Source organism: Oncorhynchus nerka, linkage group LG14, assembly GCF_034236695.1.
Source record: "Oncorhynchus nerka isolate Pitt River linkage group LG14, Oner_Uvic_2.0, whole genome shotgun sequence".
Taxonomy (NCBI): Eukaryota; Metazoa; Chordata; class Actinopteri; order Salmoniformes; family Salmonidae; genus Oncorhynchus; species Oncorhynchus nerka.
Window position 1 is genome coordinate 93,059,323 of NC_088409.1, and position 24,300 is coordinate 93,083,622.

Here is a 24,300-nt window from a genome sequence, read left to right on the forward strand (position 1 = left end):
AAGTGGCAGGGAAGTCAGGGAAGTCCGGGAAGTGGCAGGGAAGTCAGGGAAGTCAGGGAAGTCAGGGAAGTGGCAGGGAAGGCAGGGAAATCAGGGAAGTCAGGGAAGTGGCAGGGAAGTCAGGGAAGTGGCAGGGAAGTGGCAGGGAAGTCAGGGAAGTCAGGGAAGTGGCAGGGAAGTGGCAGGGAAGTCAGGGAAGTGGCAGGGAAGTCAGGGAAGTGGCAGGGAAGTCAGGGAAGTGGCAGGGAAGTCAGGGAAGTGGCAGGGAAGTCAGGGAAGTGGCAGGGAAGTGGCAGGGAAGTCAGGGAACTGGCAGGGAAGTGGCAGGGAAGTCAGGGAAGTGGCAGGGAAGTCAGACGCAGGAGAGCAGAACTGGGTAATAACCGGAGCAGTATAATTATCAAAACCAACTGTATCCAGATAAAAACTAAATATGGGTACAAAACCCGTCTCGCACCAGTCACAATGTGCACAAGCACTTACAATAAACAATTTCACACACAGACATGGGGGGGAACAGAGGGTTTAAGTACACGACAAGTAATGAGGGAAATGTAAACCAGGTGTGTGGGAAAACAAGACAAAACAAATGGAAAATGAAAGGTGGATCGGCCATGGCTTGAAGACCGGTGACGTCGACCGCTGAACGCCGCCCGTCCAAAGAGAGGAACCGACTTCGGCGGAAGTCGTGACACATCATCGTAGGTTCAGAATGCTATCAGAAATAAACAGCACAACGCAGAGGCGTACATTATCACTTAGCAACGCCCATGGAGGAGAGAGTGAAGCTCTTTCAAATAGAAACCACATTGGCTCAACTCTCTATATATGACTGATCAGACGGAAAGAGACACCTCATTCTGAGTGGGTGGGTTGACAGAACGGCGCCGCGCGTCAGAGAGGATAAACATAGTTGGAGATCTTTAACAGTCTCAGCCAGGAGTGTTAGAAACACTGTACATGTTGGAGTGTGAAATGAGTCTCCTCTTTTGTGTTTTTACCGTGTGTGTGTGTGGTGTGTGGTGTGTGTGTGTGTGTGTGTGTGTGTGTGGTGTGTGTGTGTGTGTGTGTGTGTGTGGTGTTCCAGACGGTAAGGACCTGTTCATTGGGAAGGCGGTGCAGAAGGCCTACCTGGAGGTGACAGAGGAGGGGGCGGAGGGAGCTGCAGGATCAGGTGACCTTGTGGTTGCATCATCATCTCTTCACCTCCACCACCCCTCATCAGAGGACCTCTTTATATCCTGTCCACTTTCTCTATTACCCTTACTGACCTCATCGTTACCTTCCTGAAATTACATTCTGTCTGCCTTGTCTACCCTTACTCTCTCTCTCTCTCTCTCTCTACCTCTACCTTTACCTCTCTCTCTCTCTCTCTACCTCTACCTCTACCTCTACCTCTCTCTCTCTCTCTATCTCTCTCTACCTCTCTCTCTCTCTCTCTCTCTCTCTCTACCTCTCTCTCTCTCTCTACCTCTACCCCTCTCTCTCTCTCTCTCTCTCTCTCTCTCTACCTCTCTCTCTCTACCTCTCTCTCTCTACCTCTCTCTCTCTACCTCTTTCTCTCTCTCTCTCTACCTCTCTTTCTTTCTCTCTCTCTCTCTCTCTACCTCTACCTCTACCTCTCTCTCTTTACCTCTATCTCTCTCTCTCTCTCTACCTCTATTTATCTCTCTCTCTACCTCTCTCTCTCTCTCTACCTCTCTCTCTCTCTACCTCTCTCTCTCTACCTCTCTCTCTCTTTCTCTCTCTCTCTCTTTACCTCTATCTCTACCTCTCTCTCTCTACCTCTCTCTCTCTACCCCCCTCTCTCTCTCTCTCTACCTCTACCTCTCTCTCTTTACCTATATCTCTCTCTCTCTCTACCTCTCTCTCTCTACCTCTATTTATCTCTCTCTCTATCTCTCTCTCTCTACCTCTCTCTCTCTCTACCTCTCTCTCTCTCTCTCTCTCTCTCTTTACCTCTCTCTCTCTCTTTCTACCTCTCTCTCTCTCTTTACCTATATCTCTCTCTCTCTCTACCTCTCTCTCTCTACCTCTATTTATCTCTCTCTCTACCCCCTCTCTCTCTCTCTCTCTCTCTCTTTACCTCTATATATATATCTCTCTCTCTCTTTACCTCTATATCTCTATCTCTCTCTCTACCTCTCTCTCTCTCTACCTCTTTCTCTCTCTCTCTACCTCTCTCTCTCTCTCTTTACCTCTGTATATCTCTCTCTCTCTGTCTCTCTCTCTCTCTACCTCTCTCTCTCTACCTCTATGTATCTCTCTCTCTCTGTCTCTCTCTCTCTCTACCCCCCTCTCTCTCTCTCTCTCTCTCTCTCCATCTATTAGTACCCTGTCTCTTTTCTATTCTTCTTGTCAATCTCTGTCAGAGTCGATCCTGTGTGTTGTCTTCCCCCTGTAGTACTGTGTTGTCTTCCCCCTGTAGTACTGTGTTGTCTTCCCCCTGTAGTACTGTGTTGTCTTCCCCCTGTAGTACTGTGTTCCATATGAATGATACAGTATATAAACAGTGCCCCTCCTGCTGACTGTTCAGTGTCAGTCAATTTAAATGACACTCAATGGTATACTCCTCGCCTCCTTCTTAAACCCCATTGGAGGAGAAGGGCAGATGGGAGGGACTCCTGGCTTTCTTATCCAATGGGTTTTGAGAAGGAGGCAAGGAGAAAGGAGAGAGAAGTATGCAACTGAGAATCTTCCCCGTGTGTTGAATGTTCTCTCTCTCTCCCTCTCTGTGTCCTGTAGGAATGATAGCCCTCACCAGGACTCTGTACCCTCAGGTCATGAATGTTCTCTCTCTCTCTCTCCCTCTCTGTGTCCTGTAGGAATGATAGCCCTCACCAGGACTCTGGTTCTGTACCCTCAGGTCATGAATGTTCTCTCTCTCTCTCTCTCCCTCTCTGTGTCCTGTAGGAATGATAGCCCTCACCAGGACTCTGGTTCTGTACCCTCAGGTCATGAATGTTCTCTCTCTCTATCTCCCTCTCTGTGTCCTGTAGGAATGATAGCCCTCACCAGGACTCTGGTTCTGTACCCTCAGGTCATGAATGTTCTCTCTCTCTCTCTCTCTGTCCTGTAGGAATGATAGCCCTCACCAGGACTCTGGTTCTGTACCCTCAGGTCATGAATGTTCTCTCTCTCTCTCTCTCCCTCTCTGTGTCCTGTAGGAATGATAGCCCTCACCAGGACTCTGGTTCTGTACCCTCAGGTCATGAATGTTCTCTCTCTCTCTCTCTCTGTGTCCTGTAGGAATGATAGCCCTCACCAGGACTCTGGTTCTGTACCCTCAGGTCATGGCTGATCATCCCTTCTTCTTCATCATCAGAAACCGCAGGACAGGTGTGTGTTACGCCGTCGGTCTGTCTGTCTGTCTGTCTGTCTGTCTGTCTGTTGTCCGTCCAGTCAGTCTCTGTCTCCTTCTCGATGTGTCTGACCCTAGTGTCTTCTCTGACGGTTTCTTTCTCTCCTCCTCTCCAGGTTCTATCCTGTTCATGGGCAGGGTTATGACGCCAGAGGTCATCGACCCTACTGACTTCGACAACGACTCCATGTAACTATGAAGACGGCCAATGGGATTCCAGTGTGCTGCTATCCTGCTATGCGGTCATATGCTCAGAACCAATCAGATCCAGGCAAAACGAGGCCACAACCTTTCCTCTCCCCATCGCTGGCTGTGTTTTTATACTCTTATCGAGAATATATATTATTCCTATTCTATATATTATATATACATATAATGTGACTGTGTTTTGATACTGTAAGCTTTAACCACAAGAGAGAGGGAGAGAGATGTAAATACACAACATGAATAAAAGTATGAGGACACCTGCTCATCGAACATCTCATTCCAAACTCATGGGCATTAATATGGAGTTGGTCCCCCCTTTGCTGCTATAACAGCCTCCACTCCTCTAGGAAGGCTTTCCACTAGATGTTGGAACATTGCTGAGGGGACTTGCTTCCATTCAGTCACAAGAGCATTAGTGAGGTCGGGCACTGGTGTTGGGAGATTAGGCCTGGCTCGCAGTCGACTTTACAATTCATCCAAAAGGTGTTCGATGGGGTTGAGGTCAGGGTTCTGTGCAGGCCAGTCAAGTTCTCTCACACTGATCTCGACAAACCATTTCCGTATCGCTTTGTGCACGGGGGCCTGGTCATGCTTAAACAGGAAAGGGCCTTCCCCAAACTGTTGCCACAAAGTTGGCAGCACAGAATCATCTAGAATGTAATTGTATGCTGTAGCATTAACATTTCCCTTCACTGGAACTAAGGAGCCTAGCCTGAACCGTGAAAAACAGCACCAGACCATTATTCCTCCTCCACCAAACTTTACAGTTGACACTATGCATTGGGGCAGGTAGTGTTCTCCTGGCATCTGCCAAACCCAGATTCGTCCATCGGATTGCTAGATGGTTAAGCGTGATTCATCACTCCAGAGAACGTGTTTTCACTGCTACAGAGTCCAATGGCGGCGAGCTTTACACCACTCCAGCCGATGCTTAGCATTCCGCATGGTGATCTTGTCTTGTGTGCGGCTGCTCGGCCATGGAAACTCATTTCATGAAGCTCCCGACAAACAGTTATTTTGCTGACGTTGCTTCCAGAGGCAGTTTGGAACTCGGTAGTGAGTGTTGCAACCGAGGACAGAAGTTGTACACTACGAGCTTCAGCACTCAGCAGTCCCGTTCTATGAGCTTGTGTGGCCTACCACTTTGCGGCTGAGCCGTTGTTACTCCTAGACGTTTCCACTTCACAATAACCGCACTTAGTTGACCGGGGCAGCTCGAGCAGGACAAACATTTGAGGAACTGAATTGTTGGAAAGGTGCACATTGAAAGTCACTGAGCTCTTCAGTACGGGTCATTCTACTGCCAATGTTTGTCTATGGAGATTGCATGGCTGTGTGCTCGATTTTGTTACGCTTGTCAGCAACAGGGTGTGGTTGAAATAACCGAATCCACTAATTTGAATGGGTGTCCACATACTATTGAAAATATTAGAGAAAAATAATGTTTTCTATTATCTATTGGATCAGTAGAAATAAATTACATATCCATGCACTGCTCCTTTAAATTCACTAGCCACACACACACACACACACACTCACACTCACACACACACACACACTGTCGTTTTAAGGTGTGTCTCCCAAACCACCACCATCATATCCTTGTACATTAACTACTGTCTTAGATACCAGACTAGATATTTATTGCAACAACAACAACAACAACAACAACAAAAACGTGTGCAGATAATTGATTTATTTAATCACACAGAATCTTAGTAATTCTATCTTGGTTCCTCTTTTTTTTTTATGCTAAAGGTACTTGGTTACAATCCTGATGAACTAATATGCCTTATGAGTTGTTGATTTTAGTGGAGGTGCTTTTTAGCAGGTAGGTGAACAGGTTGCTAAGAGGTGTGTGCAGTTGGAGACGGCGATGAAACAGGGAGAAATTATAAACACCAGCTGTATTTACTCTTTTACTTGAAAATTAAACATCATCGTGTTCCAGTTACAATTGTCTGGTGTCTTTTTGTATATAATTGTATTTGGTAACACTACTTTATATTAAATTGCTCTTATACCTGTGCAGTAGCATTGTGATTACTCTACTCTAATGATGACCCTCTGAGGTAAAAGGCCATATTGTCACGTTAAGACTGGAAATGACCTTGACAAGTCCTCTGGATGCATCACTATACCTCACAGTAGCGAGAACAGAGTAGGCCTGTACCAAATCTGAGCAATATTATTTTGGGGGGCAAGTATAGGACCATCATTTGGCATGGAAGGGGGGAGAGAGGTCTGATCACAGAAGTAGTCAATGGCACACTGGAGGACAGACAAGATTAGGGAATGAGGCTGCAGCTCAGAGGCTTCCTCTCATCATTGCAGATGATGGAAAGGAAGCTGTAGGCATTATCATATCACTACAGAACCATGCTGGCAACATCATATCACTACAGAACCATGCTGGCAACATCATATCACTACAGAACCATGTTGGCAACATTATCATATCACTAGAGAACCATGTTGTCAACATTATCATATCACTACAGAACCATGTTGGCAACATTATCATATCACTACAGAACCATGTTGTCAACATTATCATATCACTACAGAACCATATTGTCAACATTATCATATCACTACAGAACCATATTGTCAACATTATCATATCACTACAGAACCATGTTGTCAACATTATCGTATCACTACAGAACCATGTTGTCAACATTATCATATCACTACAGAACCATGTTGTCAACATTATCATATCACTACAGAACCATGTTGTCAACATTATCATATCACTACAGAACCATATTGTCAACATTATCATATCACTACAGAACCATGTTGGCAACATTATCATACAATGTAGGCAGTATAATATAATTACAGAACAATGTAGGCAGTATAATATAATTACAGACAATGTAGGCAGTATAATATAATTACAGAACAATGTAGGCAGTATAATATAATTACAGAACAATGTAGGCAGTTTAATATAATTACAGACAATGTAGGCAGTATAATATAATTACAGACAATGTAGGCAGTATAATATAATTACAGACAATGTAGGCAGTATAATATAATTACAGACAATGTAGGCAGTATAATATAATTACAGACAATGTAGGCAGTATAATATAATTACAGACAATGTAGGCAGTATAATATAATTACACGAAAATGTAGGCAGTATAATATAATTACAGAACAATGTAGGCAGTATAATCCTATCATTACAGAAGCCACTTCATACTATTTACATGTGCTATTGAGAAGTCAATGTCCGAGATGGACGAGCCACTGTGGGTTCAGTCACGGGGTGAGTGGGATATAGAACAGCGTTCTTCCCGAAGATCTATTCATTTGGTATCCAGGTCCAATAGTGAGCACCGCTGTACAGCGCAGCACGTCCTGTCCCAGAACGTGATTGATCAGCGCGCACATGACCCTACAGTTAATTGAATCAAAGGTTGTTGGAGGCCTTGCGCCAGAATAAAAGTGGGAAAGTCCAGACTGCTTTCCTTTGAGCTCAAATTCAATTGTGTTTATGGGAATGGAGCATTAATCTATATCTTTCTCATATTTAATGTTTTTTTTTCTCAAACCAAGAAAAGCTCATTTCTGTATTTAAAGGATGCAATAAAACGAAACAAACATGATCACTTTTGTGTTTAATTAAAAGCAATAAATAATATTCTAATTTATTTCTTAACGGAATGCTACTCAATCAAAATACGTGATAGGACTCCCGAGTGGCGCAGCGGTCTAAGGCACTGATCAGTGCTAGAGGCGTCACTACAGAGCCAGGTTCGATCCCGGGCTGTGTCGCAGCCGACCGCGACCCAGAGACCCGTGAGGTGGCGCAAAATTGGCCCAGTGTCGTCCGTGTTAGGAAGGATTTGGCCTGTTGGGATGTCCTTGTCCCATCGCGCTCTAGCGACTCCTTGTGGCGACTGGGCACAATGCACGCTGACTTCGGTCTCCAGCTGGACGATGTTTCCTCCGACACATTGGTGTGGCTGGCTTCTGGGTTAAGCGAGCAGTGTGTCAAGAAGCAGTGTGTCTGGGCAGGGTTGTGTTTCCTCCAACACATTGGTGTGGCTGGCTTCTGGGTTAAGCGAGCAGTGTGTCAAGAAGCAGTGTGTCTGGGCAGGGTTGTGTTTTGGAGGACACATGGCTCTCGACCTTCGCCTCTCCCAAGTCCGTAAGGGAGTTGATGCGATGGGACAAGACTGTAAAAATGGGTAAAAAGTACAACAAATATGTGATCATCCTTATGCCTAGACTACTTGTCATTTCAAACAGGCAAGAAATTCTGGAATTGTTTTAAGATTTTCATAATATGGATTTTAACATATTTGATTTTGAATTTTTTGGAAGCTTTCATATATAAAAAAATATATATTTAAAAATTATGTTATTAAAATATTGAATTTGGCTTTCACTAATATAGCTCATAGAAACGCATTGAACAACACATTCATAAATGGCAACAACAAAAAATACAGTCAACAAAATAAGGAACAAAGGAACAAGGTTTTAAAGTGTCTGTCCTCTATCTACACATAGGCCCTATTTCACTCCTTTTTTTAAGGGTAGGCACAAAATGGCCTCCGTACTTCCATACATTATTTTTTTTTTTAAACAGGTACTGGTTACATTCAGAAGAATCCCGTGACACTTGTGGGGGTCTTAGAGCGAAACCGAGAATCTCCCCTTTCCACAGGGGGGTCACATTCGTTTGTAGCGCAAACCGTTCGGACGCAACAAACAGAATTTGGCACATCGACGGTGTTGACTTCAGACCAGTCCCGTGGGGCTTGTGCGGTCGTAGAGAAAAACGGAGACCACCATCTTGCTCGTGAGCCTCATCTTTCCATGGCCTATAAATGAGTTTTTCGGACCCTACAGACATTTTCGTTAAAGTACTGATTTTTGGGATGTCTCATGGTCTGACAAACACCAGGCTAACTGAGAATGCTTTTAAACATTATGCATTTGATCATTTCCACCTCTGCTGACCTGACCGAGTGTCTTTGTCTTTATGTACTGGAATCTAAATGACCCCTGTACATTTCCCTCCTGCCTGTGCGACACAGAGATAACTTGGTGACACAACCTACGCGAGTGACCTGCCCCCTGTAACCTGCCTCTACCGCTATGCGAGCGCACACAGACGCAGGTCTCTGTATGCGTCCAGACACTGAAGCAGTCGTTACGCCAGGACTAACGGGGCATTTCGCCCCCTGGGAAACTACAGCGTTGTACTTCTACGCTCCGTTCATAACGTGCTAAAGACCAAAGAAATTCGGTATAACTTTGGGAGATGTCCGAAAGGTGGGTAAAATGGCCAATTAATGTTTTTATGTTGTCATTTTATTCTTCCGTTGAGCAGTGCTTGAAGTTGAATTATTATTATTATTATTTTTTTTACAAATGTAGACTTAACAAGCAAAAAGTGTTGACTGGTTTGCATGTAGACTAAGTATGATTTTTCCTTCTATAGTCTTTCATTAGCCTAGGCTGTATTACTGATGGCTATGGTTATTTTTCCATGCAACAAGCCTAAAGGTTATATAGGCTAGACAATTGCCACAATTATTACTAGTATACACGAAAATAGACTATATTAATGATACAAACATTACTATCCAGGTTCCTTTTATAAACTCATGATACCTGGTCGGGTTATGGCGACCGCCCCGGTGAGCGAGGCAGAGTTCACCCTAACCGAAACCAGACAGCAGAGGGTTTCATCAAGGCGCAGGTACTTGAGGAGTGGACTACAGAAGCAGTAGAGCTTGAGGTTTTAGGCCTATGATAGAAAAACAGGCCTGAAGAGAAGAATTTATGGTGATGTTCACAAGGCTTGGTTTTACATGATTGTTTTTTCTTTTCTTCTGGCTCTGAAGCTTCTCTCTGTCTCTGTCTCTGTCTCTGTCTCTGTGTCTCTCTCTGTCTCTGTCTCTGTGTCTCTCTCTCTCTCTCTGTCTCTCTGTCTCTCCCTCTGTCTCTCTCTCTCTGTCTCTCTGTCTCACCCTCTCTCTGTCTCACCCTCTCTGTCTCTCTCACCCTCTCTGTCTCTCTCTGTCTCTCTCACCCTCTGTCTCTCTCTCTCTCTCTGTCTCTCTCTCCCCTCTCTCTCTCTCTCTCTCTCTCTCTCTGTCTCTCTCTCACTCTCCCTCTCTCTCTCTCTCTCCGTCTCACTCTCTCTATCTGTCTCTCTCTCTCTGTCTCTCTCTCTCTGTCTCTCTCACCCTCTCTGTCTCTCTGTCTCTCTCTGTCTCTCTCTCTCTGTCTCTCTCTCTCTGTCTCTCTGTCTCTCTGTCTCTCTCTCTCTCTCTCTCACTTTCATCCCACTCAATCTCGCTCACTCCTTCATACACTATATATACTCCTTCAAATGAGTGGATTTGGCTATTTCAGCCAGTCCCGTTGCTGACGTTGTGAGGAATCTGGGTTTGGAGGATGCCAGCAGAACGCTACCTGCCCAAATGCATAGTGTCAACTGTAAAGTTTGGTGGAGGAGGAATAATGGTCTGGGGCTGTTTTTCATGGTTGGGACTAGGCCCCTCAATCTGAAAAATATGAAATCTGAACGCTACAGCATACGATGACATTCTAGACGATTCCAACTTTGTGGGAACAGTTTGGAGAAGGCCCTTTCCTGTTTCGGCATGACAATGCCCCTGTGCACAAAGCGAGGTCCATTCAGAAATGGTTTGTTGAGATCGGTGTGGAAGAAATTGACTGGCTTGCGCAGAGCCCTGACCTCAACCCCATCGAACACCTTTGGGGTGAATTGGAATGCCGACTGTGAGCCAATTGCAGTGGTGCAAAGTACTACTTCAGTAGTTTTGGGGGGTATCTGTATTTTACTATTTCTATTTTTGCCAACTTTTACTTTTAGGGGGACCAACTCCGTATTAATGTCCATGATTTTGGAATGAGATGTTTGGCGAGCAAGTGTCAACATACTTGTGGTCATGTCGTGTACATATTTCACCCTCTAACTCCTTGTTGGCCTTCTCTCTCAGTTCCTCAGGTGTGTTGTTGTCCTTCTCTCCCAGTTCCTCAGGTGTGTTGTTGTCCCCCTCTCAGTTCCTCAGGTGTGTTGTTGTCCCTCTCTCTCAGTTCCTCAGGTGTGTTGTTGTCCATCTCTCCCAGTTCCTCAGGTGTGTTGTTGTCCATCTCTCAGTTCCTCAGGTGTGTTGTTGTCCCTCTCTCTCAGTTCCTCAGGTGTGTTGTTGTCCATCTCTCCCAGTTCCTCAGGTGTGTTGTTGTCCCCCTCTCCCAGTTCCTCAGGTGTGTTGTTGTACTTCTCTCCCAGTTCCTCAGGTGTGTTGTTGTACTTCTCTCCCAGTTCCTCAGGGGTGTTGTTGTCCTTCTCTCCCAGTTCCTCAGGTGTGTTGTGATTCTCTCCCAGTTCCTCAGGTGTGTTGTTGTACTTCTCTCCCAGTTCCTCAGGTGTGTTGTTGTCCTTCTTTCCCAGTTCCTCAGGTGTGTTGTTGTCCCTCTCCCAGTTCCTCAGGTGTGTTGTCCTTCTCTCCCAGTTCCTCAGGTGTGTTGTTGTACTTCTCTCCCAGTTCCTCAGGTGTGTTGTTGTCCTTCTCTCCCATTTCCTCAGGTGTGTTGTTGTCCCTCTCTCCCAGTTCCTCAGGTGTGTTGTTGTCCTTCTCTCCCAGTTCCTCAGGTGTGTTGTTGTCCCCCTCTCCCAGTTCCTCAGGTGTGTTGTTGTCCTTCTCTCCCAGTTCCTCAGGTGTGTTGTCCCTCTCTCCCAGTTCCTCAGGTGTGTTGTTGTCCCTCTCTCCCAGTTCCTCAGGTGTGTTGTTGTCCCCCTCCCAGTTCCTCAGGTGTGTTGTTGTCCCCCTCTCCCAGTTCCTCAGGTGTGTTGTTGTCCCTCTCTCCCAGTTCCTCAGGTGTGTTGTTGTCCCTCTCTCCCAGTTCCTCAGGTGTGTTGTTGTCCCTCTCTCTCAGTTCCTCAGGTGTGTTGTCCTTCTCTCCCAGTTCCTCAGGTGTGTTGTTGTACTTCTCTCCCAGTTCCTCAGGTGTGTTGTTGTTCTTCTCTCCCAGTTCCTCAGGTGTGTTGTTGTCCCTCTCTCTCAGTTCCTCAGGTGTGTTGTCCTTCTCTCCCAGTTCCTCAGGTGTGTTGTTGTCCTTCTCTCCCAGTTCCTCAGGTGTGTTGTTGTCCCTCTCTCCCAGTTCCTCAGGTGTGTTGTTGTCCTTCTCTCCCAGTTCCTCAAGTGTGTTGTCCCTCTCTCCCAGTTCCTCAGGTGTGTTGTTGTACTTCTCTCCCAGTTCCTCAGGTGTGTTGTTGTACTTCTCTCCCAGTTCCTCAGGTTTGTTGTTGTACTTCTCTCCCAGTTCCTCAGGTGTGTTGTTGTACTTCTCTCCCAGTTCCTCAGGTGTGTTGTTGTACTTCTCTCCCAGTTCCTCAGGTGTGTTGTTGTTCTTCTCTCCCAGTTCCTCAGGTGTGTTGTTGTCCCTCTCTCCCAGTTCCTCAGGTGTGTTGTTGTCCTTCTCTCCCAGTTCCTCAGGTGTGTTGTTGTCCTTCTCTCCCAGTTCCTCAGGTGTGTTGTCCTTCTCTCCCAGTTCCTCAGGTGTGTTGTTGTCCCTCTCCCAGTTCCTCAGGTGTGTTGTTGTCCTTCTCTCCCAGTTCCTCAGGTGTGTTGTTGTCCCTCTCCCAGTTCCTCAGGTGTGTTGTTGTCCTTCTCTCCCAGTTCCTCAGGTGTGTTGTCCTTCTCTCCCAGTTCCTCAGGTGTGTTGTTGTCCTTCTCTCCCAGTTCCTCAGGTGTGTTGTTGTCCCTCTCTCCCAGTTCCTCAGGTGTGTTGTTGTCCTTCTCTCCCAGTTCCTCAGGTGTGTTGTTGTCCTTCTCTCCCAGTTCCTCAGGTGTGTTGTTGTCCCTCTCTCCCAGTTCCTCAGGTGTGTTGTTGTACTTCTCTCCCAGTTCCTCAGGTGTGTTGTTGTACTTCTCTCCCAGTTCCTCAGGTGTGTTGTTGTACTTCTCTCCCAGTTCCTCAGGTGTGTTGTTGTACTTCTCTCCCAGTTCCTCAGGTGTGTTGTTGTACTTCTCTCCCAGTTCCTCAGGTGTGTTGTTGTCCTTCTCTCCCAGTTCCTCAGGTGTGTTGTTGTACTTCTCTCCCAGTTCCTCAGGTGTGTTGTTGTTCTTCTCTCCCAGTTCCTCAGGTGTGTTGTTGTCCCTCTCTCTCAGTTCCTCAGGTGTGTTGTCCTTCTCTCCCAGTTCCTCAGGTGTGTTGTTGTCCTTCTCTCCCAGTTCCTCAGGTGTGTTGTTGTCCCTCTCTCCCAGTTCCTCAGGTGTGTTGTTGTCCTTCTCTCCCAGTTCCTCAAGTGTGTTGTCCCTCTCTCCCAGTTCCTCAGGTGTGTTGTTGTACTTCTCTCCCAGTTCCTCAGGTGTGTTGTTGTACTTCTCTCCCAGTTCCTCAGGTGTGTTGTTGTACTTCTCTCCCAGTTCCTCAGGTGTGTTGTTGTACTTCTCTCCCAGTTCCTCAGGTGTGTTGTTGTTCTTCTCTCCCAGTTCCTCAGGTGTGTTGTTGTCCCTCTCTCCCAGTTCCTCAGGTGTGTTGTTGTCCTTCTCTCCCAGTTCCTCAGGTGTGTTGTTGTCCTTCTCTCCCAGTTCCTCAGGTGTGTTGTCCTTCTCTCCCAGTTCCTCAGGTGTGTTGTTGTCCCTCTCCCAGTTCCTCAGGTGTGTTGTTGTCCTTCTCTCCCAGTTCCTCAGGTGTGTTGTTGTCCCTCTCCCAGTTCCTCAGGTGTGTTGTTGTCCTTCTCTCCCAGTTCCTCAGGTGTGTTGTCCTTCTCTCCCAGTTCCTCAGGTGTGTTGTTGTCCCTCTCTCCCAGTTCCTCAGGTGTGTTGTTGTCCTTCTCTCCCAGTTCCTCAGGTGTGTTGTTGTCCCTCTCTCCCAGTTCCTCAGGTGTGTTGTTGTCCTTCTCTCCCAGTTCCTCAGGTGTGTTGTTGTCCCTCTCTCCCAGTTCCTCAGGTGTGTTGTTGTCCCTCTCTCCCAGTTCCTCAGGTGTGTTGTTGTCCTTCTCTCCCAGTTCCTCAGGTGTGTTGTTGTCCCCCTCTCCCAGTTCCTCAGGTGTGTTGTTGTCCTTCTCTCCCAGTTCCTCAGGTGTGTTGTCCCTCTCTCCCAGTTCCTCAGGTGTGTTGTTGTCCCTCTCTCCCAGTTCCTCAGGTGTGTTGTTGTCCCCCTCCCAGTTCCTCAGGTGTGTTGTTGTCCCCCTCTCCCAGTTCCTCAGGTGTGTTGTTGTCCTTCTCTCCCAGTTCCTCAGGTGTGAACACGAGCAGTGGCAGTTTTCCAAATCCCACTCCTCCCAGTATTCTGAAATCAGCGTCACACACACCCCTCTCCGTGGATCAGAGTCCAGATTCCGGAATCGTCACAACCCCTGTGAGTGTCACGCCTTATGCCACATTCTCACCCTCCAGACCTCCCTTCTCGCTCTACTCACCTCTTACCCTCCCATCTTATGACACCCCCTTACACAGCTCCTCCCCCCACAACCTGCCTCTCTCATCCTGCGACAGTATGATTGGTCCAAAAAGGTTCTATTATGAAAACAGCCTCAAAGAGTAGGAGTAGGTGAACGGATGATCTCTGCATGTGTTGTTCCCACCGTGAAGCATGGAGGAGGAGGTGTGATGGTGTGTGAGTGCTTTTCTGGTGACACTGTCGGTGATTTATTTAGAATTCAAGGCACACTTAACCAGCATGGTTACCACAGCATTCTACAGTTATACGCCATCCCATGTGGTTTGCGCTGAGTGGGACTATCATTTGTTGTTCAAGCTTTCCAAATAGACGTTAGCTGTGAGGGCCGAGATGCATCGACTTTTGTTCGCTACATGTCGGGGGATGCTACATGTCGGTGGATGCTACATGTCGGGGGGATGCTACATGTCGGGGGATGCTACATGTCGGGGATGCTACATGTCGGGGGATGCTACATGTCGAGGGATGCTACATGTCGGGGGATGCTACGTGTCGGTGGATGCTACATGTCGGGGGATGCTACATGTCGGGGGATGCTACATGTCGGGGGATGCTACATGTCGGGGAAGCTTCAAGTCGGGGATGCTACATGTCGGGGATGCTACATGTCGGGGATGCTATGTCGGGGATGCTACGTGTCGGTGGATGCTACATGTCGGGGGATGCTACATGTCGGGGATGCTACATGTCGGGGATGCTACATGTCGGGGATGCTACATGTCGGTGGATGCTACATGTCGGGGGATGCTACATGTCGGGGATGCTACATGTCGGGGGATGCTACATGTCGGGGATGCTACATGTCGGGGAAGCTTCAAGTCGGGGATGCTACATGTCGAGGGATGCTACATGTCGGGGATGCTACATGTCGGTGGATGCTACATGTCGGGGGATGGTACATGTCGGGGGATGCTACATGTCGGGGGATGCTACGTGTCGGTGGATGGTACATGTCGTTGGGATGCTACATGTCGGGGATGGTACGTGTCGGTGGATGGTACATGTCGTTGGGATGCTACATGTCGGGGGATGGTACGTGTCGGTGGATGGTACATGTCGGGGGGATGCTACATGTCGGTGGATGGTACATGTCGGGGGATGCTACATGTCGGTGGATGGTACATATCGGGGATGCTACATGTCGGGGGATGCTACCTGTCGGGGGATGCTACGTGTCGGGGATGGTACGTGTCGGTAGATGGTACATGTCGGGGGGATGCTACCTGTCGGGGGATGCTACATGTCGGGGATGCTACATGTCGGGGATGGTACGTGTCGGTGGATGGTACATGTCGGGGGGATGCTACATGTCGGTGGATGGTACATGTCGGGGGGATGCTACATGTCGGGGGGATGCTACATGTCGGGGGGATGCTACATGTCGGTGGATGGTACATGTCGGGGGATGCTACGTGTCGGGGGGATGCTACATGTTGAGGGATGCTACATGTTGAGGGATGCTACGTGCAAGGACATATTGTTCTGTCTCACGATGAAACGGCACAGGGGATGTTCAGTGTGCTGTGTGACCATATCGACGAAAAACAGATTCCATATGGAGTCGAATGGTCGGCTGAGTGGGACTATCATTTGTTTTTCAAGCTTTCCAAATAGACGTTAGCTGTGAGGGCCGAGATGCATCGACTTTTGTTCGCTACGTGTCGGGGGATGCTACATGTCGGGGGATGCTACGTGTCGGTGGATGGTACATGTCGGGGATGCTACATGTCGGGGATGCTACATGTCGGGGATGCTACATGTCGGGGATGCTACATGTCGGGGGATGCTACATGTCGGGGGATGCTACATGTCGGGGATGCTACGTGTCGGGGGGATGCTACGTGTCGGGGGATGCTACATGTCGGGGGATGCTACATGTCGGGGGAAGCTAAATGTCGGGGGATGCTACCTGTCGGGGGATGCTACATGTCAGGGGATGCTACGTGTCGGGGGGATGCTACATGTTGAGGGATGCTACGTGCAAGGACATATTGTTCTGTCTCACGATGAAACGGCACAGGGGATGTTCAGTGTGCTGTGTGACCATATCGACGAAAAACAGATTCCATATGGGGTCGAATGGTCGGCTTTTGCACAGATGGGGCTCCATCTACGGCGGGACGGGGAGCAGGCCTCTACACTCTAGTTATGTCTCCCTCTGCCATATGGACACATGGTGATGACACACCCACTGAGCTATAATGGATACACCGAGAGTAACTGGGAGGGAGAGAGAGAGGAGGTGAGGGGGATAGAGGGAGGGAGAGAGAGAGGTGAGTAGAGGGAGGGAGAGGAGGTGAGGGGGATAGAGGGAGAGAGGAGGTGAGGGGGATAGAGGGAGACAGGAGGTGAGGGGGATAGAGGGACGGAGAGGAGGTGAGGGGGATAGAGGGAGGGAGAGGAGGTGAGGGGGATAGAGGGAGGGAGAGGATAGGGGGAGGGAGAGGAGGTGAGGAAGATAGGGGGAGGTGAGGGGGATAGAGGGAGGGAGAGGAGGTGAGGGGGATAGAGGGAGAGGAGGTGAGGGTGATAGAGGAAGGGAGAGGAGGTGAGGGGGAGGAGGTGAGGGGGATAGAGGGAGGGAGAGGAGGTGAGGGGGGATAGAGGGAGGGAGAGGGAGGTGAGGGGGATAGAGGGAGGGAGAGGAGGTGAGGGGGATAGGGGGAGGGAGAGAGGTGAGGGGGATAGAGGAAGGGAGAGGAGGTGAGAGGGATAGGGGAGGGAGAGGAGATGAGGGGGATAGGGGGAGGGAGAGGAGGGGGATAGAGGGAGGGAGAGGAGGTGAGGGGATAGAGGGAGGGAGAGGAGGTGAGGGGATAGAGGGAGGGAGAGGAGGTGAGGGGATAGAGGGGGGGAGAGGAGGTGAGGGGATAGAGGGAGAGGAGGTGAGGGGGATAGAGGAGGTGAGGGGATAGAGGGAGGGAGAGGAGGTGAGGGGGATAGGGGGAGGGAGAGGAGGGGGATAGAGGGAGGGAGAGGAGGTGAGGGGGATAGAGGGAGGGAGAGGAGGGGATAGAGGGAGGGAGAGGAGGGGATAGAGGGAGGGAGAGGAGAGATAGAGGGAGGGAGAGGAGGTGAGGGATAGAGGGAGGGAGAGGAGGTGAGGGGATAGAGGGGGAGAGGAGGTGAGGGGATAGAGGGGGAGAGGAGGAGGGGATGAGGGGATAGAGGGGGGGAGAGGAGGTGAGGGGATAGAGGGAGAGGAGGTGAGGGGGATAGAGGAGGTGAGGGGATAGAGGGAGGGAGAGGAGGTGAGGGGATAGAGGGAGGGAGAGGAGGTGAGGGGATAGAGGGGGAGAGGAGGTGAGGGGATAGATGGAGGGAGAGGAGGTGAGGGGATAGAGGGAGGGAGAGGAGGTGAGGGGATAGAGGGAGGGAGAGGAGGGGATAGAGGGAGAGGAGGTGAGGGTGATAGAGGGAGGGAGAGGAGGTGAGGGGATAGAGGGAGGGAGAGGAGGTGAGGGATAGAGGGAGGGAGAGGAGGTGAGGGGATAGAGGGGGAGAGGAGGTGAGGGGATAGAGGGAGGGAGAGGAGGTGAGGGGATAGAGGGAGGGAGAGGAGGTGAGGGGATAGATGGAGGGAGAGGAGGTGAGGGGATAGAGGGAGGGAGAGGAGGGGATAGAGGGAGGGAGAGGAGGTGAGGGGATAGAGGGAGGGAGAGGAGGTGAGGGGGATAGAGGGAGGGAGAGGAGGTGAGGGTGATAGAGGGAGAAAGGAGGTGAGGGGAATAGAGGGAGGGAGAGGGAGGTGAGGGGGATAGAGGGAGGGAGAGGAGGAGGATAGAGGGAGGTGAGGGGGATAGGGGAGGGAGAGGAGGTGAGGGGATAGAGGGAGGGAGAGGAGGTGAGGGGATAGAGGGAGAGAGAGGAGGTGAGGGTGATAGAGGGAGGGAGAGGATGTGAGGGGATAGGGGAGGGAGAGGAGGTGAGGGGATAGAGGGAGGGAGAGGAGGGGATAGAGGGAGGGAGAGGAGATAGAGGGAGGGAGAGGAGGTGAGGGGATAGAGGGGGAGGGAGAGGAGGTGAGGGGGATAGAGGGAGGGAGAGGAGGTGAGGGGGATAGAGGGAGAGAGGAGGTGAGGGGAATAGAGGGAGGGAGAGGAGGAGGATAGAGGGAGGTGAGGGGGATAGGGGAGGGAGAGGAGGTGAGGGGATAGAGGGAGGGAGAGGAGGTGAGGGATAGAGGGAGAGAGAGGAGGTGAGGGTGATAGAGGAGGGAGAGGAGGTGAGGGGATAGGGGGAGGGAGAGGAGGTGAGGGGATAGAGGGAGGGAGAGGAGGTGAGGGGGATAGAGGGAGGGAGAGGAGGTGAGGGGGATAGAGGGAGGGAATAGAGGGAGGGAGAGGAGATAGAGGGAGGGGATAGAGGGAGGGAGAGGAGGTGAGGGGATAGAGGGAGGGAGAGGAGGTGAGGGGGATAGAGGGAGGGAGAGGAGGTGAGAGGATAGAGGGAGGGAGAGGAGGTGAGGGGGAGGAGGAGGATAGAGGGAGGTGAGGGGGATAGGGGGAGGGAGAGGAGGTGAGGGTGATAGAGGGAGGGAGAGGAGGTGAGGGGATAGAGGGGGGGAGAGGAGGTGAGGGTGATAGAGGGAGGGAGAGGAGGTGAGGGGATAGAGGGAGGGAGAGGAGGTGAGGAGATAGAGGGAGGGAGAGGATAGGGGATAGAGGGAGGGAGAGGAGGTGGAGAGATAAAAGATGATAAAATGTTAGAATGTAGTGGAGTAGTTGATATGTTTGACCCTGCATTAACCCTTTGTTTCCCTCTCCTCTCTGCAGTGTGTTCTCCTGTTTGCCAAAACTCAGTTCTGGATGGAATCCCCAAGCTCCCAGAAGATTCCATGACTCCTGGACTCCAACTCCCAGCAGACACCAGGATGTGTAACATTCTGTGACATCAAACTGAGGGGTTTAGGACTATAATAGTAATTTCATAAATAATTCACTCTAGACATTTTTAGTAGGCCTACTAATGCTGTATATTGTGTATATTTGATCACACTGTTGTTTTTACTTGTCCCAGGGTTTGAGTTGTGTGACTGGACCGTGTTAGGCTGATGTAGGAAGACACTTGTCCCGGGGTTTGAGTTGTGTGACTGGACCGTGTTAGGCTGATGTAGGAAGACACTTGTCCCGGGGTTTGAGTTGTGTGACTGGACCGTGTTAGGCTGATGTAGGAAGACACTTGTCCCGGGGTTTGAGTTGTGTGACTGGACCGTGTTAGGCTGATGTAGGAAGACACTTGTCCCGGGGTTTGAGTTGTGTGACTGGACCGTGTTAGGCTGATGTAGGAAGACACTTGTCCCGGGGTTTGAGTTGTGTGACTGGACCGTGTTAGGCTGATGTAGGAAGACACTTGTCCCGGGTTTGAGTTGTGTGACTGGACTGTGTTAGGCTGATGTAGGAAGACACTTGTCCCGGGGTTTGAGTTGTGTGACTGGACCGTGTTAGGCTGATGTAGGAAGACACTTGTCCCGGGGTTTGAGTTGTGTGACTGGGCCGTGTTAGGCTGATGTAGGAAGACACTTGTCCCGGGGTTTGAGTTGTGTGACTGGACCGTGTTAGGCTGATGTAGGAAGACACTTGTCCCGGGGTTTGAGTTGTGTGACTGGACCGTGTTAGGCTGATGTAGGAAGACACTTGTCCCGGGGTTTGAGTTGTGTGACTGGACCGTGTTAGGCTGATGTAGGAAGACACTTGTCCCGGGGTTTGAGTTGTGTGACTGGAATGTGTTAGGCTGATGTAGGAAGACACTTGTCCCGGGGTTTGAGTTGTGTGACTGGACTGTGTTAGGCTGATGTAGGAAGACACTTGTCCCGGGGTTTGAGTTGTGTGACTGGACTGTGTTAGGCTGATGTAGGAAGACACTTGTCCCGGGGTTTGAGTTGTGTGACTGGACTGTGTTAGGCTGATGTAGGAAGACACTGAGGCTCATGTTGGAACTTGGCTTTGCGGGAGGGAGATATCTTATCAGGCAGGTACATGATGCTGTCCTACTGGCACAGAGAACAGTGGGGTCAGAGGTCATTCTTCTCAAGCCTCACAGCAATCCCAACTGTGTACAACATAGACATCACTCTGACCCTCCACCTCCATCCTCTTCCTCCCTCCCCTCTTTCAAACAACACTCCTGTACCCTCTTATGATGACTGTTTAATGACCCCTGTGCTTCATGTGACAGGACACACACACAGGATAATGGGTCACATTCAGAATGTCCCATCCTGTCTGTCAACAGCAGTTCATTTATTCATATCCAGTAGCATCAGAATTATTTTTTAATAATGGTGTTGACATCACTTCCCCCTGAAACCTCAACAGGCAGAGACTGTGGACCTGAACACAGACTCATGCTCTCACGCACGCTCTTGATTGGTCCGCTTGTCCCGTCCAACCCCCACCTCCTTGTCTTAGAAGTTCTCCGCCTCGTGGATCTCTGCTTCTTGGTCTCTCGGGACAACAACACTATAGAGCACTGAGTGTTCTTTACCTTGGTCTCTCTGGACAACAACACTCTAGACCACTGAGTGTCCATTACCTTGGTCTCTCGGGACAACAACACTCTAGAGCACTGAGTATCCTTTACCTTGGTGTCTCAGGACAACAACACTCTAGACCACTGAGTGTCCATTACCTTGGTCTCTCTGGACAACAACACTCTAGAGCACTGAGTGTCCATTACCTTGGTCTCGCAGGACAACACTGAGTGTCCATTACCTTGGTCTCTCGGGACAACAACACTCTAGAGCACTGAGTGTCCTTTACCTTGGTCTCTCGGGACAACAACACTCTAGAGCACTGAGTGTCCTTTACCTTGGTCTCTCGGGACAACAACACTCTAGATCACTGAGTATTCTTTAACTTGGTGTCTCAGGACAACAACACTCTAAAGCACTGAGTATTCTTTACCTTGGTGTCTCAGGACAACAACACTCTAGAGCACTGAGTGTCCATTACCTTGGTCTCTCAGGACAACACTGAGTGTCCATTACCTTGGTCTCTCGGGACAACAACACTCTAGAGCACTGAGTGTCCTTTACCTTGGTCTCTCTGGACAACAACACTCTAGACCACTGAGTGTCCATTACCTTGGTCTCTCGGGACAACAACACTCTAGAGCACTGAGTGTCCTTTACCTTGGTCTCTCAGGACAACACTCTAGAGCACTGAGTGTCCTTTACCTTGGTCTCTCAGGACAACAACACTCTAGACCACTGAGTGTCCATTACCTTGGTCTCTCGGGACAACAACACTCTAGACCACTGAGTGTCCATTACCTTGGTCTCTCGGGACAACAACACTCTAGAGCACTGAGTGTCCTTTACCTTGGTCTCTCGGGACAACAACACTCTAGAGCACTGAGTGTCCTTTACCTTGGTCTCTCAGGACAACACTCTAGAGCACTGAGTGTCCATTACCTTGGTCTCTCTGGACAACACTCTAGAGCACTGAGTGTCCATTACCTTAGTCTCTCGGGACAACAACACTCTAGAGCACTGAGTGTCCATTACCTTGGTCTCTCTGGACAACAACACTCTAGAGCACTGAGTGTCCATTACCTTGGTCTCTCCGGCCAACAACACTCTAGAGCACTGAGTGTCCATTACCTTGGTCTCTCTGGACAACAAGAAGACTGCATGATAGTATTGCAATACTATTAGTAATACTAAATATTTGGGACGTTCCCTTGGGGCTGAATCCTAAATTGAGATTCACTCTTAATTCAAACCTTCACATGAATCATGCATCGATGTCAAAAGAAGATTTGGGGAGAGGGATTGGTTATGTATTTGCGTCTCAAAAGAAGATTTGGGGAGAGGGATTGGTTATGTATTTGCGTCTCAAGATAGGATTTGGCCTCTGGCAACAGGAGACACGGAAACGATTAATGAATAGTTATTCATCCAATAGGAGACCAGAAAAGGCCTCCATGACTCCCGATGAGACCTTGAAGAGAGAGAGCTTAGCATCACTGAACACTCATGACTGTAGGGTGTGTGTGTGTGTGTGTGTGCGCGCGCTACACCAGCCTGCTATTAGCACATTAATGAGTCACCTCTGAAATCGTTCCCACTCCAACATCCCAGAGCCCCCCCCCCCAGGGGGGGAACACACAGAGGAAGAGGGCCAACGTGGCTGATGAGATTATCTTGGTCCTCGGGGGTAAAGGCTGAAGACGAGTGAAATGTGTGTTTGAAGTATTTTCTCTCTCAAGTCTCATTGTCATTCTGTTCAGAGCCGTTTGATTTCCTAAAGGAAAGGTGAGATGGACTGTATCAGTTCACCTCTGGTAGCTCCACTGCAGCAAGAGACATGGCATCATGTTAGTTCCTCACACCAACCTCTAGGTACTAAATCTTTTATACGTTTAATTCAACCACATTCACTTTGTTGTTACCAAATAAACCTTTTCAGGCAGGTGGAAAAATATGTCCAAATGTGTGTATTTCTATACATTAGACAGTAGTGATTAAGGATTGGGTGAACAGGTCAAGTGGACATTTGTGATTTACATCCAGGTCAACAGGTCAACTACACTATGAAAGGACCTGTGATCCACTGGCAATGCGTACTCAGCTAGTAACAAGAGGACCAGCAACGTCGACAAGTCAAACAGAAGAATGAAAATGAACGGCTGCTTTTTTCCCCCTACTGTTGTCATCCGTGATACAGCAGTTCTTCCCTGCAGGAATGACAGTCGATTTCATAACGCTTTGAGAACGTTGGAGAATCATTGTCAGATCCACCCATAAGGATCATAATAATACATAAAACAGCAGATTGGAAAGCATGTCCTACTAAAAAACGTACATTGCGAGGAATTTGGTGTAAAAAAAAAAAAATTGTACAAAACTAATTTAAAAGACTGACACTCATATAGACACAAATCTTCCATCTCTTTCTGGGCACAAACAGATAGTGTACAGCAACATGACCTTCTCATGCCTGTCTGATAGGTCACTAGATGGAAAGAGATGTGTGTGTGTGTGTGTGAAGGTGTGTGTGTGTGTAGTGTGTGTGTGAAGGTGTGTGTGTGTGTGTGTAGGTGTGTGAAGGTGTGTGTGAAGGTGTGTGTGTGAAGGTGTGTGTGTGTGAAGGTGTGTGTGTAGGTGTGTGTGTGTGTAGGTGTGTGTGTGTGAAGGTGTGTGTGTGTGTAGGTGTGTGAAGGTGTGTGTGTAGGTGTGTGTGTGAAGGTGTGTGTACACACACACACACTTTTTGTTTTTTTACCGCAACATGCAAATATTTCTAAGATTTTACTGAGTTGCAGTTCATTTAAGAAAATCAGTCAACGGAAATATATTCATTAGGCCCTAATCTATGGATTTCACATGACTGGGCAGGGGCTCAGCCATGGGTGGGCCTGGCTTGCAAGTGGGTGGGCCTGTGCCCTCCCAGGTTCAGCCAGTCAGAATGAGCCCCCCCCGGAAGGAAGCTAGTCTCAAGATCACGCAGGTGAAGAAGCCGGAGCTGGAAGTCCTGGACTGGCGTGGTTACACATGGTCTGAGGTTGTGCCAAAATCTCTAAAAACGGCATTGGAGGTGGCTTATGGTAGAGAAATTAACATTAAATGCTCTGGCAGCAGCTCTGGTGGACATTCCTACTGTCATCATGCCAATTGCACACTCCCTCAAAACTTGACACATCTGTGGCATTGTGTTGTGACAAAACTGCACATTTTAGTGTGGCCTTTTACTGTCCCCAGCACAAGGTTAAAACCTGTATAATATGACCATGCTGTTTAATCAGCTTCATGATATGACAAACCTGTCAAGTGGATGGATTATCTTTGCAAAGGAGAAATACTAATAAACCAAAATCTTTGTTCCAGTCCCACACACAAACAAAAGGGAATACCATCCCATGTCCAACAGACATTCCAATAGAATTCCAATCGGAATGCCGAGTGGGTGCCTGATTTTACTCCTTTAGAGGGAACAATAGTGAGATCTGATTGGCTCCCAGTGATGGGGAAAGGCACTCTCATTGGTCAATGTCTCTGTCCAGCTCACATCTCCCTTCGATTGGGCCGCTCGTCCCGTCCAACCCCCACCTCCTCGTCTTCGTAGTTCTCCTCCTCGTGGATCTCTCCTGTCCTGTGTTCTCCCTCTTTCTCTGCTGGGACCTCTTGCTCTTTCACTTCTTCCTGTAGCAGAACAAACACAGTCCCCAGTTGGGTAAGAGACCATAGACAGGAAGTGGAGTGGAGCAATGTTCTACACTAGAGCAGCCAAATATGTACACAAGACTCTAGGAAC

General features: G+C 49.0%; 2 protein-coding genes and 1 long non-coding RNA gene across 7 annotated transcripts in view; 2 read left to right on the forward strand and 1 right to left on the reverse strand.

Annotated features, from left to right (window-relative positions):
• Positions 1 to 5,525, forward strand: part of LOC115127319 (neuroserpin-like) — a 68,128-nt gene extending 62,603 nt beyond the window's left edge. Inside the window, exons 7-9 of one of the 2 annotated variants that reach the window (XM_065000545.1) lie at positions 1,088 to 1,174; positions 3,250 to 3,339; positions 3,478 to 5,525. In XM_065000545.1, coding sequence (XP_064856617.1) covers positions 1,088 to 1,174; positions 3,250 to 3,339; positions 3,478 to 3,554 — 254 coding nt within the window. In that variant the 3' untranslated portion in view covers positions 3,555 to 5,525. Of the gene's footprint in view, positions 1 to 1,087; positions 1,175 to 2,825; positions 3,095 to 3,249; positions 3,340 to 3,477 lie in introns of those variants that run through there. The other variant, XM_065000544.1, reaches the window with a different exon arrangement.
• An 8,085-nt stretch (positions 5,526 to 13,610) lies between these two features.
• On the forward strand, positions 13,611 to 22,862 carry LOC135559703 (uncharacterized). Its single transcript, XR_010458555.1, has 2 exons — positions 13,611 to 13,942; positions 18,820 to 22,862. It is a non-coding gene; the product is annotated as an uncharacterized LOC135559703 (long non-coding RNA).
• LOC115126105 (Golgi integral membrane protein 4) overlaps positions 22,463 to 24,300 on the reverse strand; it is a 28,529-nt gene continuing 26,691 nt past the window's right edge. For all 4 annotated transcript variants that reach the window (XM_029655692.2, XM_029655690.2, XM_029655691.2 and 1 more), the window contains one exon: positions 22,463 to 24,188. In XM_029655692.2, the coding sequence (XP_029511552.2) occupies positions 24,051 to 24,188 (138 nt within the window). In that variant the 3' untranslated portion in view covers positions 22,463 to 24,050. The remainder of the gene's footprint in view (positions 24,189 to 24,300) is intronic.